At 33.6% G+C, this 14,146-nt stretch overlaps 2 protein-coding genes across 3 annotated transcripts in view; one reads left to right on the top strand and one right to left on the bottom strand.

Annotated features, from left to right (window-relative positions):
- LOC129751254 (glucose dehydrogenase [FAD, quinone]) overlaps window positions 1-14,146 on the bottom strand; it is a 207,148-nt gene that overhangs the window by 75,373 nt on the left and 117,629 nt on the right. The gene's annotated exons all lie outside the window — the stretch shown is intronic.
- Window positions 206-14,076, top strand: LOC129751255 (ficolin-3-like). The gene is made up of 3 exons (XM_055746642.1): window positions 206-470; window positions 589-1,239; window positions 13,663-14,076. The coding sequence occupies exons 1-3, from the start codon at window positions 307-309 to the stop codon at window positions 13,784-13,786; spliced, it is 939 nt and encodes a 312-aa protein (XP_055602617.1). The 5' UTR covers window positions 206-306; the 3' UTR covers window positions 13,787-14,076.

Raw genomic sequence — 14,146 nt, 5'->3', positions numbered from 1 at the left:
CAGCAAGAAGATCAAAGAAGAAGAACGGAATGGGTGGAGGGGGTGACCCACCACCACCCACCACCACACTCCTGAAAAATTATCGTTCTCTTTTCTTGGCCGTTTTTTTCTTTTTCTTGGATGTTGTTTTGTTTTCTCAGAACGATAAAAAAGAAACCCAACTTTTCGCTAACGACCGTCGATTACAGTCATTTGCTCTGCTCTCCGGGGAAGGTCCGTTTAGCTCCCTGCTGAGGAGGAGAGTTTGAGTTTGCCTTCTTTTTATCATTCCTTAGTTCATCTTATACCTACTCTGGATTGTCGTTAATGATGCTTGGTGCGTTTATGTGGTGTGTACTTTTCGGTTTCGGAACCAGTTTTGGGCTAGCTGATCCGGATGGCACGCCTCGTCAAGTTCAACCTGCTGCTGCCCTCAGGGAGGATTTTGGCTTCGAACTGTGGCTGGCCAAGATAGAACTCCTCGAACAGAAGTGGGTCAAGTTGTTTGAGATAAGCTCGCGCGTGGCGAAAGGAGATGAACTTTAATATTTGATACCCTACAAACAACACTCGTTCATGTGTTTAATGTCAATGGTGCGACTTTTTCAGGGTTGTTGATTTGGAGGGCGTCGTGAAGCAGTTGAATGTCAAGTTGACCGGGATCGAGGAAGAGCTGAACGAGGCAAGGAATTGTTTCCAGAAGGCCAATCACTTGCAGACGATTGATTTCGAGAAGACCGCGGGATATAAATCCTGTTCCGAGTCACCGGCCAAAATTCCCGGCCTTATCGAGATTCGCCCCCCGGGAGGTGCCCCATTTGAGGTGAATTGCGATTTTTTCTACCGTGGAGGTGCTTGGACGGTGATTCAGCATCGCTTTAGTGGGGAAGTTGATTTCTACCGGTCCTGGAACGAGTATCGAGATGGATTTGGCGATTTGAAAGGCGAATTTTGGCTGGGATTGGAGAAGATCCACCGAATCACCGGCTCTGGAAAGTTTGAGTTGCTAATTCAGCTGACGGATCGTGATTTGAAACTACGTGAGGCACAGTATAGCCTATTCAAGGTGGCAAGTGAGACCGAACATTTCACCCTGAAATCTCTGGGTCAGTACAATGGAACGGCAGGGGATTCATTCGGGTATCACGTGGGCATGAAGTTCACGACATGGGACCGAAAAAACGATCTGATGCCTGGAGCCAATAACAACTGTGCCCAATACTTTCACGGCGCTTGGTGGTACAACAACTGTATGCAAAGGTGAGTAACCCGTCAAATACAAAATCCTTCAAATCTGGAGGATTGAATCTAATACCCTCACAAAGAAGTTCTGATTCTAAATTATCTAACCAAAACCAAGCCATTCACAAACAAATCATAGATAGGGGAGATGGGGGCATAATGGCCACCTTAAGGAAAACGGTTATTTAACCATAGAAAATAGCTATAATATAGAGGTTACATTATTGTTTCGTGTTCAGACACTTGAAAAGCCTATTCCCTAACGGGCTGAAACGTGAAAAACTAGATGAAAACGGTAAAAAATGCATTTTAAAAATTTTTGCCAAAAGCTGAAAACCAGCCACTGTGGAGGCATAATGAGAACCCCCCCTGAGGCAGTATGAGCACCATTAATCAGAGCAAGATGTGCGTTTTTGCCGGGGAATCTAGCAGCGAATTCAATTCGATGAAGTCAGGTGAGTCGTAGATTCATCAAACAAAGCAATAACAAAATAATCTAGACCTGTTTGTAGAATACAAACAATTCACGCACGCTCATACATTAAGTGCTTTGTTCGGAGGATGATGCTACTAGCCGTATAATCTATTATATAAAATTCTCTTGTAACGGTGTTTGTAGTACTACTCCTCTGAAACGACCCAAACGATTCGAATGAAATTATTTTTAGAATATTCTGTAGCCATGCGAATCGGTTTATATCGAATAAAAATAACAAAAAGTCGCATCAATTGTCCGTAATAATCAAATTTGTAGTTTTTTGATCGAAATAAAAGTCATGGCTTCCATTTTTTTTTCCTTTGGGCGGTTTGTTTTTCGTCTCCAAGGTCGAGGCGTCGCGAGCAGACGTCGTTAGAAGATAGTAACCATGGCATAGCATACTGATCAGTGAGAATATTTGGGCGCGTATTTCTCAACCAAGCATATTTTCGATGCAAGTGGCGATATGAAGCCTTGATGTGATTTTTTTGTTCTTGATTCCTTACTCATTTCTACAGCACATGGTTATGAATGATGCCTAGATGTGACTCAGGTTGACATTTTGCTGATCGAATAAAACATATAATATTTGTTTTGCCAAAATCTGAAATTGAAAAGTCGGGCATCCATTTTTAGAGATTTTCTTCAAGGGGTTTGTTTTTCGTCTGCATGGGCGAGGCGTTGCTAGCAAACGTCGTTGCAAGATAATAGTAACCAAAGCATACTGTTCATTGATCGCTGGAAAAATTTAAAAATTAGGCGCCTATTTCTCAACCAAGTAGCTATATTTCTTATACACGTGGGGTGGGGGTGATATGCAACCTAGATGTGTTTTTTTTCTTGCTTATTTGTACACAGCACATTGTAATAAATGACGCCTAGATGTGACACGGATTGATATGTTATTGATCGAATCAAAACCATATAAACGATTTCAAATATCAAAACCATTTTTAATTCGTGTTAATTTTAGTAGTAGATAAGTTGTTGTCCAAAAAATATGAACTAGGTAAAGATAAATATGAAATAATGTTATGACACTTTGCGGACGTTTGAAAATAAGAAATTGGGAAGCTTTACATTCAATTTCGTATAATCCAATACGCCTAGAACGCTAGACACATTAACTGAACAAGAGTCTATTCTATTCTATTTTGTTTATTTATAGAGGATTTTAACCAACTTGGTCATTCGTCCTCTCAACAAGAGTCTGTTCTTTGAAATAGATTAGATAGGATTGAAGTTTTAAAAGGCCGAATGAACTATTTGGTTTTTTGCAAACGTAAATTGAAGTTATCAATAAAATAATCTACTTTTTAATAACAAAAAGTGAGGATATGCATTTTCCGGAAGAATTTTCAATTAGGAAAGTAGACTAGAGCAAGTGCAAACTATCAACTTTTACAAAAAAATGTATACATTATTTCTTCATCTAAAAATTGTTGGGCCCAAAAAACAATATGATTCAATAAACTCAACTCTTTTTTTTAATCATTTACCGAAAAACTGTTTACACGTTTACTGTTTGTTTACACACAACTCAAGTACGTTCTTAACATGAAAAGTGTGTTTTTGTTTTACATATTTTGGCTACATAAAAGAGACTTTTGATTCACTTTTTTGTTGAAAAGTTTTTTTGTGATTGATATTCCAGAGGCAGAAGATTTTTATGATGAACTTTTAATATGACCTGAAAGTGTTAAAAATAATATTAATTCCTGTCATTTCTTAGGTGAAATAAGTGAAAACGCGCCATTTAGCAATGAAACATTTACCATTTAAGAATTTTATCTTCCAAATGGTAAGAAAGGATATCCCGAGTGTTGAATCTGAAGCGGATATTCAAAATTATTATAAAGGTCTTTGTCAATCAAGGTCTTTTGGTTGAACAGCATTCAGTGAAATTGAAGTACCAAGCATTAATTTATTCCGGAGAAAAACTTAGGATATATCAATGAAAGTTGATAAAACAGACAAACAAGAAAAAGTATTAAATTCATTTTAAAGTCTTTTCACTGACGGATCTGAAAAAGACCTACATATGTGTTTTCATTTGCCCCAATAAATGGATCAAATGTATACTTCGATATTTCTTTTTGTCAACATAACTATTTTTTTGAAAATATTAATTTTTTTCAGAGAATATGAAAGTTGAACTGTGGTGATATTCGTTTACATTTTCCCGGTGTTTCATTTTTGAAAATTAAGATTTACAGTTAAAAAGACACCTAATTTTAATTAAGGTTTTGTTTATATGATAATTTCCAGAAAACAAAATGAACTCATGAAACCAACGAAATCTGAACGGATTATTACTTTTCGATCTTTTTAATTTTAAAAAATCTGCTTTTAAATTAAATGTTATAAAGTTTTAAAAATATTACATAGTTCTAAATGAAATCGCAGATCACCACCAACAATGTTCAGGAAATTTTGAAATCATAACATCGCAATGCTTCAATTAGAATCTTTAAAATAATGGGTGAACATATCCAAACATATTTTTTTTCCTCTTTTCAAAACCAATCGTTTCTTTGATTCATTGGGTTAAAGTTCAAAGGAATTGATTTGCATTTATTGCTTTAATAAATAAAAAAAAACAGATTTAATGTCATGACAAGTGCTGTTTGCGAACACTTTAAATTGAAATGTGAAAAGTCTATAAGTTTAGTATCAGGTGAAACTTTTTTGAACATGATTTTGGTGAAAATATGGATTTTAATTCAAACTGCTTCGAAGGATGAGGATAGTGAATAAAAAGCTGTTTGAAAATGGTTAGTAAAAAATCTCTTCTTCTGTTTTTTATTTATTCAGCTCTAAATCCAAAGCTAATTGGGAGATGAAAGCGCTGCGTTAGTCAAAATATTCGGCAAATACTCCAAAAATTGTCCCAATATTCAAAATTTTATTTTAAAAAAGATTCATACGCAATATATTTCAATAAATGAGAAACTTTTTCATTCTGTTTAAACCTTAATGAAACTAGAACAAAACGGAATAAATCTACTAAATGGAATACAACAAGTGAAACAATTTTGATAGAATTAAGCGGAACGATTCGAGTAAAGGGAAAGGAGGAAAATGTAAAAAAAAACTAGGAAAAATGGAAAATGGACGCCAAGTTGAACATGGTAAGACGAAGTTTACCGGGCCTGCTAGTGTAACAATAAAAAAATCGATCATGAATTGTGAATGGAAAAAATCACCTCGAACAGAAATCTAACTCTAGTCTTTTGATTACCTCTCCGACACCTTACCAATAGGCTAAATTGTCGGATGAAAACTAGTCAAGGTGTGGCGCTATAAATCAATTTTAATTCGCTGCTAGATTCTACGGCAGAAAATGCTCATTATGCCTCGATAATATGGTGCTCTATATGCCCCTAGTCAACAAATTTAAGTAAAAACGTGTTTTAAAATTGATAAAAGTGAAAAATCAAAAAATTTTTGATGGTAAAAATTGAGAAACAATGTGTACATCATGTTGCAGTGCGTACATTATAGATCAAGGTTATTTTAAGATCATAAGAGCTTATTTCGTGGTGCTCAAAAATTATAATATTTTCGTAACTTGAGAACCAAGCTAGTTTTTTTTAAATATCTCTGTAAAGATGATAAGGAGATTCCTTTTTTTGTGAAAAATTAATACTATAGGAAGTACGAAACAAATCCTCATGAAAATTTATTTAAGAAAATACGCACTTTCGTAGAAAAGCGTAGTTCTCATTATGCCTCGGGTGCTCGTTATGCCCTCATCTCCCCTACATTCAGAAATTATTAAAAAATATCAATGTTAAGAGAAAAAAACACTTGAAACATGAATGTATGTTGTATCGAAGCAGTGTTTGGACTTTAAAAATTAAGGCTGTTTGTAATGATGAAGTTTTCTAAACGCGTAGCGTTAGTGGAAGTTAACCCAGCTAACATGAAATCGTAATAGAAAAATATAAAAATGTGAAATGATAATCCAAATCGAATTTTAAGACATTTTCAATAACCATCGAAAACAAGTTGATATTGAGTGATTTTCTATCATTCATTTACGACAAGCTTTGCCCAAAAATATTTAAGTCGGATAGCAGTTTAGTCAATTCGTAAATATGTCTCCATAAAGTTGGGAATATGCTCATTCGACATTTATGATTTGAGTGAACTGATTTACGATAAATGTGCGATCCATCGATTGAAACTCTATCCGATCTCTCCCTTTCTTCCTTTGACCGGTTCGTAAAAAGAAAATCTCACCTATACATAGAGCTATAGCGTGGATCTTATCAACTGATGAGTTGGCATCGTGGTAAGATACTTGGATGATACCAACTCGGAGGAGTTCAAATCTCGGTCGGGGAAATTTTTCTCGTTTAACTCAAATTACTTAAAATCATTTATTTTGCATTTTGTGAGGAAATCGAATCGTTGGAATCTTGTCATTGTAGATATATCGCCTCCACTTTTGTAGCTATATGCTATTTTGGTAAGTTTTATACAATCATTCCATTTGGTATAATTGTTCGGATAATTCTGTTGTTTCTGCGATATACCTTCTAAAATGTTTGCTGGGTAAATTTATAATTGCACAGTTTGAGGTTTTTTTATTAGATTTGGCAAAAATGTGTTTAAATTCAGGCTCAATTCAGACATATCCGCTTAGTCGAAACATAATTTTCTAAGTAGGCAGGGGACAAAATATTTCGTTTTTAAATTAAGGCTTTCTACTTTATCACAAGGGAGTATGTCTACCTAAACCTTGTATTTTAGCAATATAAGACGCAAATACAAAATATAATCTGCTATTAGCCTTGCCAGTGCCTTTAATTGATCCGGGATGAAATCTCGGAAAAATGAAATTAACAGCTCAGCGTTACGCTACATTTGCGCAACTGTTAGTCTTTGGACTTCGCAGTTATCATCTTTAACTTCCTTAACGCATTTTGGAATTTAGCAAACTACTCAAAGATTTGCATACCTCGAGCCTGCAAATAATAGTTTTTGATGCGTCAAGTACCAAAAAGTGGATTTTGTTCAGCGCGAGTCTTAAATTTTTCCAACGAGGCTTGCCATGTTGGATAATAATGTCGAGTGCTTAATTTTTATGGTCATGAAATACAAATCATTTGACGTCTTCACACACGTAGCCTTTTTCGTATAAAATTGACAGTTTTCATAAATTTTTGGAATGGATCCAACGAATTCGGCAACTAATAATTGTTTTGCTCCACAATTTCAACCATTTTGCAAAAAAGTCCGGTAAATATAGTCTTGAAATTTTAAGGGTTTTGTGGTTTTTTTTTAAGCCACTGTGAAATTTTAGTTTTTTAAGAATTGTACGAAACATTGTATAGTTTGTATAGAAGTGTATAGAAAATATATCAAAATATAATATCAAATCATCTTGTTTACTTGAATGGTGATTGGTCTTATAAAACGTTAAATCATTAAAATGCAGGGAAGTATTTAGTTTTTTTTTATAAATATATTTTATTTATCTATTTTATAAGTGCAATGAGTTTTATTTTGCTCGAAAACGTCTCCCGCTGCTAAGTCATTTACATTTTGCATAACATGATTTAATAAAACATACAATATCGAACAGTGAATCATTTGACGTCGAAAACAAAAACTGGTAGCCGAAAACTAGATAACATTGAAGGTTATTAGGTAACACTGTTCGGGACGGGCTTGAGGGTTTGCGGGTTGTCGGGATGGGCACTCGGGTTCTGCTATTCACTCGGATTACTGGTCGGGCAGATTATCGGACTTCCAACGGGAACCAATATGAGTCGGGTTTACTAAGGGGCCGTTCACTAGTTACGTAAGCATGATTTTGGAAATTTTCAACTCTCCCTCCCGCCTGGTAAGAAAAAGTAAGAGAACTCCTCCTCCCCCCATATAAGATCTTACGTTTTTTATTGTTTTAAAAATTGACACGTTTTTTTTAAAAAATAGCTTGAAAATATTAAAAATGTGACATCCAGGCTTCGAGGCATAACACTTTTTAAGTAAAACTTAATAATTGCATTAGAAAAGCACAATTTATACAAAACAACAGATGAAATTTCATAAACGATTTTAAAAACCATCATTAGTAAAGTAAATTTCCACAATTGAATAAGCAATATAAAATCTAAATTCAGATTAAAAAAAGAGTTAAAGATCAGGTTAGCACAAGGTACCATAAAAATTGTAATGTTTTTGACCTGAAAATCAGAAAAATCTATAAAAAAAATTCATTCTAAACTACAAAAATTGTTGCAAAAATGTGTAACGACAATTACGCTGTCAACGAAACTTAAAGCTCAGACTCATTTCAGTGGTGAGCGATAAAGTTTTAGGATTTTTTCAATTAATCGCTTGTAAAATTTAGAGTTGGTAGTGTCTATTACTGAAAAAACTGACTAGAAATTAATTATCTTAAACGCCTCATATTGACTTTTGAAGATTTTTTTATTGATGAAGTCGTTTTCGAAATACGATGGATTCAAATAGTGGTGTCACAACGCGCCACTTTCCTTTTTGTTTCTATAAATTTCTCAATTAAAAAGATTGTTATGATGAAACGCAAAAAGTGACGATCTGTTTTATGTGATTTAGTGTTTTGGTGGCATAAGGGTTTGACTTGGATCTTCATAAGTATTATAGAACCAGCACTTTTTTTTTATAAATTAAAAGACATTAAAAGATAAATAACATAAGGTAACAAATAAGCAATAAATAGGCAGTGAGAAAAAAAATGAGTAATATGGTTTCGAATGGCTTTGACGAATTATCAGTGTAACATTTCTTACGTAAGATTTTTGGAAACCCCCCCTACCCCCTGGTAAGAGATCGTAAGCAATGTGAAACCCCCCATCTCCCCTATGTGCTTACGTAATTAGTGAACGGCCCCTAAGTCGGTCCAACGGATACGATTCGGGAAATTCGTCACTTCACAGGGAGGATCAACGGGAATTCCACAGTTCGATCAACAACGGAACACCTTAAAGATGCTTGCACCGATTTCGGGGGATAAAAAACGGGTTTTCACGACAATATGGGTATTTTTGTCAAAAGCATATTAAAAGCGCGTGATCAGTCTAACAACTCGCTTTGTATTTTATCTTAATACTGATCGTAGGTATTACAAATGATGATGGTGCAAAAAATGAGAAATTAAGATTTTATGGCAAACAATTACAGTGATCATTCGATTTGATATCTAACATACATATTAAGGACCACGAAGGTTTTTTGTTTGTTGATTTGGCTCGAACTTTAACACTTTCGTGTTATTTCATTCCTTTTCCTTCGTGGTTTGTGTCAATTTGGTCAAGGATCGCGAAGAAACCAACGAGGAGATACACCGAAATCGACACTATATATCTCCAGGGTGGCCAGCGATTCTCCATTTTTAAACTTCCGTTTTTTCCGGTTTTCGTGATTGGAATTTAATGATATTTGCAGTTTTAAAATACATAAATAAATTTGTTTATCAGGGAAAAAACTTGCCATTTTAATAAAAATTGCACCTTATTACAGTAATTTTAATTGGGATTTATACAGAATTTAGCAGTATTTGCAGAATGAAATAATAAAGGATAAAAAAATAATTCTAGGTATCATAACCTTAACTTTATCTTGTCAATCTGACTTCTAAATCCTGGAATTTTTAATATATTTGAAGAATTTCGGATTGAATAACTGATGTGTAAATCAGAACTTAAATTTAAGGATGGATTTATAATTCGAATACTAATTATAATTTTTTTATGCTTAGCTCTGGAGTCACACATCAAGTTTGATGTGTATTGCTACTGATTTTTTTGGTTTAGATTATAAAAGCCGTTTGAACAACTTTATGTCATCTGACAGAGCTAAGTATATCACAAGCTCTTGCTACTGATTGGTATTTTAATTTTAACTCTGCAATTCTGAGAACAAATTCCACTGAATCTGATTCTTAATGACAAATCAAGGAAATCTAAGCCCGAAAACACCAAAATTTAGCAATCTATAAAACTAAAACGACTGTATTAAATTTTCTAATTTAGTATCTTTGAGTTATCGAAAGTGTTGTACACAATTATGTAGAATAAAGTATCTTTATAAAATATATAACATTTGAGTTATGCTTCTCAGTGAAGTGAACTCGCTTCAAGTGAAAAAAAAACTATATCTTTATCTCGTTTTTCGTCTGCAATAAATTTAAAATTGGTTTCGATTCTTTACCTTAAAAATAAACTCGGTTTTTTGTTTGGATAACTTTTATATATATTTTTTTTAAATACGTTTTAGAACCTGAGTGTTCAGTGTGAGATTTTGAATTTGGCTATTCATCTAAATTCAGAGAATAGATTTCCAATGCACCCTTAAAAATGAATATTTCTATTCAAAATTTACATATGAAATCTTTTTAAAGAAATGAAAAAACCATCTTGAACGGTTGGACAAGTTGAATAAAACCAGTCGCTATAAATTAATTTTAGCAAACTTTTAGAATTATTTTTGGATTATTTATAGGGTGAGCCATCTGAATGTATCTGATTTCCGCTATTTTTCAAAAATAAAAAAGATTCTTCCAGGATATTTTATGTCATTTATTACTAACCAGGTTATAAATACAACGATTAAATGACCACCTCTGTTTGATACGCAATACGCAGATCTTTTGCGGACATTTAGAATAACATAAGCCCTTTTGGGGTACAAATATTAGGTTGAGGTCCGTCAATGTTATTCAATTTGGTAGCGAAAATTTTACTCATTAAATATTCCAACAGAAAAAAATCTAATAGGGGAAAGGTTTTCTAAATGGGCCTATCGGGTTAAATGCGCCTATGGCCGTTTGACGAGATGGCTGACAAGACAACATATCTAATCAATGCATTTTGAGGGTAATACTTTTTGAACATAAGGCGAGAAAGATGTTTATGAAAATTCATACAAGGTTTTGACACCTTTTGATGTAATATTTTGACTTTTAAAATTTAAATGTAAAGAAGTTCCAAATAAAAAGTTGGATGATTTTTGTTTGTTATTCAAATGAACCAAATTTAAGCTTTTAGATGGTTTCATAATCATTGGAAAGTGGAATAAGAGAGTGTTTTGTGATGCCCCCATCATGTTTGTAAAATGCCGCTATTCCAGAATAACAGGTTAAATAGAATAAATATATTAATAATATAATATATAATATATAATAATATTTAATATATTTTTATCATTAAAACTTAGAATTTAAGCTCCAATTAACACCTTAAGAGAGAATTGAAGATCTCAAAACAGATTTGTTAAAGTTTTTCTTATGGATGAATTGCCTCCATAATATGGCAACCCTCACTTTTGTTTTATTCTAAAAAATAATAAAAGAAACAGATTTTTATAAAACTTCAGCTTTGTCGTATGAAAGTTATCAGTTTCTAGCATTTTCAATGAAATTATATGAAAATATTGCAAAAAAAAACAGAGATTTTGTCTAAAACTTGACTATGTGCATTTAGCCCGCACGGTTTGAGGTTCGGCAATTTTAATAAAATCGATTTCTCAAAAACTGAAGGAGCTTTCAACATATAAATTACTCCAATGTATAGAAAACAGATGTCTGCTCATGTGTATATAGCTTTTGTACACATACGCGATTGAATGTTTGATAAAATTAGTATTCTACTTAATAGGCGCATATAGCCCGCTTCTCCCCTACTTCTAAATCCAGAGAATGGGGTGTCAGTCAAGATTTTTTTTCAACAATGTTCACAACTGGACAATCGTTTTCGAAGTAACTCTCAAAAATTTTACCGTGTTTTTCGTGTGTATTGACTCATAGCTAAAATGACACTAAATGAATTAAAAAATTGAGTTTATTTCTCAAATTGGAGGAGTCATTCGATGTTTGAGTCGAAGACATGCTGATGGCGCACTCTATACTTTTTTCAATTGACTCCACCTATAATAAGCGGTGTCATTTGCTTTACTTTTATTCAAAAGTGGAAATTTTTCAAGGCTTCTGATCACTCATAAAAAGGTTTGAGTATCTATAACCAGTAGAATTCAACAGTATTTTGAAAAAAAAAATCTTTTTTGGTCAAGTCAGTGGTAATTCCATTTTAAAGTCATGATAATCCTGGATAGATTGATCACTTTTTCTCAATATTTCTCGTTTTTTTTTCTTTTAAGGGGAAAGTGGCATGTTTCATATTTTTAGAACAAGTACTGGACTCCTATGAACGTGAAAAAAGGTTGCACTTTAAATTTGATTTAAAAATCTATTTTCGTCTTTGTTTAGAATTCGATGCTTTGATGGAGAACTTGATTGCCACTGCTTATAAATGCTATTTGTTAACAAATTGCGGACCAAGTATAAGAATTCTCGTTCTTTCATTTCTGCGAATGAGCTATTCTTAGAAACATAACTCGAATGATAAAAAATAATCATGAAGCTCTTCAAAATAGAACACAACTCTGTCGGTGGCTCAAAGATACTAAATTTGTAACTTTTGGTCCAGTGAGATCTATAATGCTGAATTTCGGTGTTTATTGGTTTAGATTACAACGCGGTTAAAAAAAATACAACATCGTGGTCCTTTGCGTTAAGGCCGAACAACAATTAAAATCGAAAGATGGACAATGATGCTGCATAAATTAAGGGGCTACATTTTTTAACATCTTATAAAATTTTAACTAGAAAAAAAAATTAAATTATGCCTTCATTCAATTCCCTAGGCCTTCGCAATATTTCCCTTTAATATTTTCCTTCACACTTCCTTCAAACACCGTTTGATAGGGTTTCTGGCCTGTTGTCCAGGACTGGCTTGCTCTTGGAAAATGTCCCGATTTTTTTCAATATCAAAAATTTACCTCAAAAAACAACTGAAACTACACAAAAACTATACATTAACTAATGAAGGAGGTTGAACTCTCACATAAATTAACCTGCTGCTCCTAAACGCATGGATATCATCAGGAAGGATGTTTGTTTGCGAACCTTCGAAAAAATAGATATTTCAAGATTTTTAAATTATACTCATTTTTGCATTTGAAATTTTCAAAAACAAATCAAGTTTTTCCCAATTTGATACTCAGCATTTAGGTTATCAAACGTAGAAAAAAGTTTTGTAATATTTTAACTTTAGACTTAGTTATTGATGATTATGTAGAAAATTTCATATGGATCAAAGTTACCACGGTGATCAATGTTACCCCATTTTACGGTACTCATAAAACGGATCTGTTTGTCAGAGATATTCATTCTCTTTTTTTCATATGTAACCTTTAAAAATTTCATCTTTGTTGAACTCTTGGTTACTTTGTTAAGTTAATTGACTTATGTTTCATGAAATTTGAAAAAATTGACGTAAGTTTGAAAACGATAGTTTAATTCCAAAAAAATTGGTCAGACAGTTCAGCTGTTATTCGATAATTGACCAATAAAAGAGACTTTTTTATTAGTTGATTTAACATCATCATTAAAAACTTTATATTGATACCAACTTGCAGGAGATTATTCTGTGAGTCGCGTGACGTGATTCGCAAAATTTCACTGGTCACCCCAACTTTGAGAAACACTACAGAAAAGGACACTGAGTGCATCTTATCTGAGCTAAAATTTCTAGATTCGAGGTGATATTGGAGTGACTCGAAGAATTAGCTCTTATTGCTTAGGCACATATAATTTCAAATGTTGGTTTTCAGTTCAAATTCAGTCGAAAACGAACCGCAGAATCACTACAGAATTTTTAAGATAAAATTTAAATTACCTTCAATTCGAATCTCAAATGCTTGTTTTGTATATTCTTTTATTTAACTTAGCAACGTACCAAATTGTTGCGAGAATCAAGATTGATCGAAAAAAAATATCAAACACTTCAATTTAAAGCAGCTACATTGTGGTAATTGAGAACAAAATATATCACCCTTACTTCCAGGAAGCTTTGGCAACGATTTAAAAGATAATATTTAAAATCCCTCTTTATTGCTTTAATTCCTTCCAGCAATCTGAACGGGCGCTACCGGGGAGACGGCGAATCGACCTGCTGGAATACGATCAACCCGCCCGAGTATCCTTGGTGTCACGGGTTCAACAGCATCCGGATGATGATACGTGCGGTAGAATGAAAATCCTTTCATCCCCGGCTTGGAATCCCAGCTCAACACTCTGCTAGCTCGTCACCAAAATGAACCATTCACTTCAAACAGACCGAATCGCACACCTTTAAGCGTCGTTACCCTTTCCAATTGGTTCCATAAAACACCCACTCCCTACCTACCTCGCCCAATTCATCCCCCTATTCTTCAGGTGAACCAAGCTTAACCAGGTGGATGACATGAATATGCAAATGTGATAGCGAATTTTGCTTGCCTTTACTCTCTACCGCGTGCCATTATCAGCAGTGAATAAAAATGAAAATTTGCATGAAAGCGATTTTTCTTCTTTCATTTTTCCTTTACGCTTCTATTTTTTTTCGGGTGAAATTG

This window comes from Uranotaenia lowii, chromosome 3 (genome assembly GCF_029784155.1).
Source record: "Uranotaenia lowii strain MFRU-FL chromosome 3, ASM2978415v1, whole genome shotgun sequence".
Classification (NCBI taxonomy): Eukaryota; Metazoa; Arthropoda; class Insecta; order Diptera; family Culicidae; genus Uranotaenia; species Uranotaenia lowii.
This window is presented reverse-complemented; position numbering and strand designations above follow the sequence as displayed.

Bases quoted from the DNA above. Each gene is read 5' to 3' on its own strand.
- LOC129751255 (XM_055746642.1), top strand. From the start codon at position 307: ATGATGCTTGGTGCGTTTATGTGGTGTGTACTTTTCGGTTTCGGAACC. The intron at 471-588 runs GTGGGTCAAGTT...CGACTTTTTCAG, and splicing joins ATAGAACTCCTCGAACAGAA to GGTTGTTGATTTGGAGGGCG. The intron at 1,240-13,662 runs GTGAGTAACCCG...AATTCCTTCCAG, and splicing joins TACAACAACTGTATGCAAAG to CAATCTGAACGGGCGCTACC.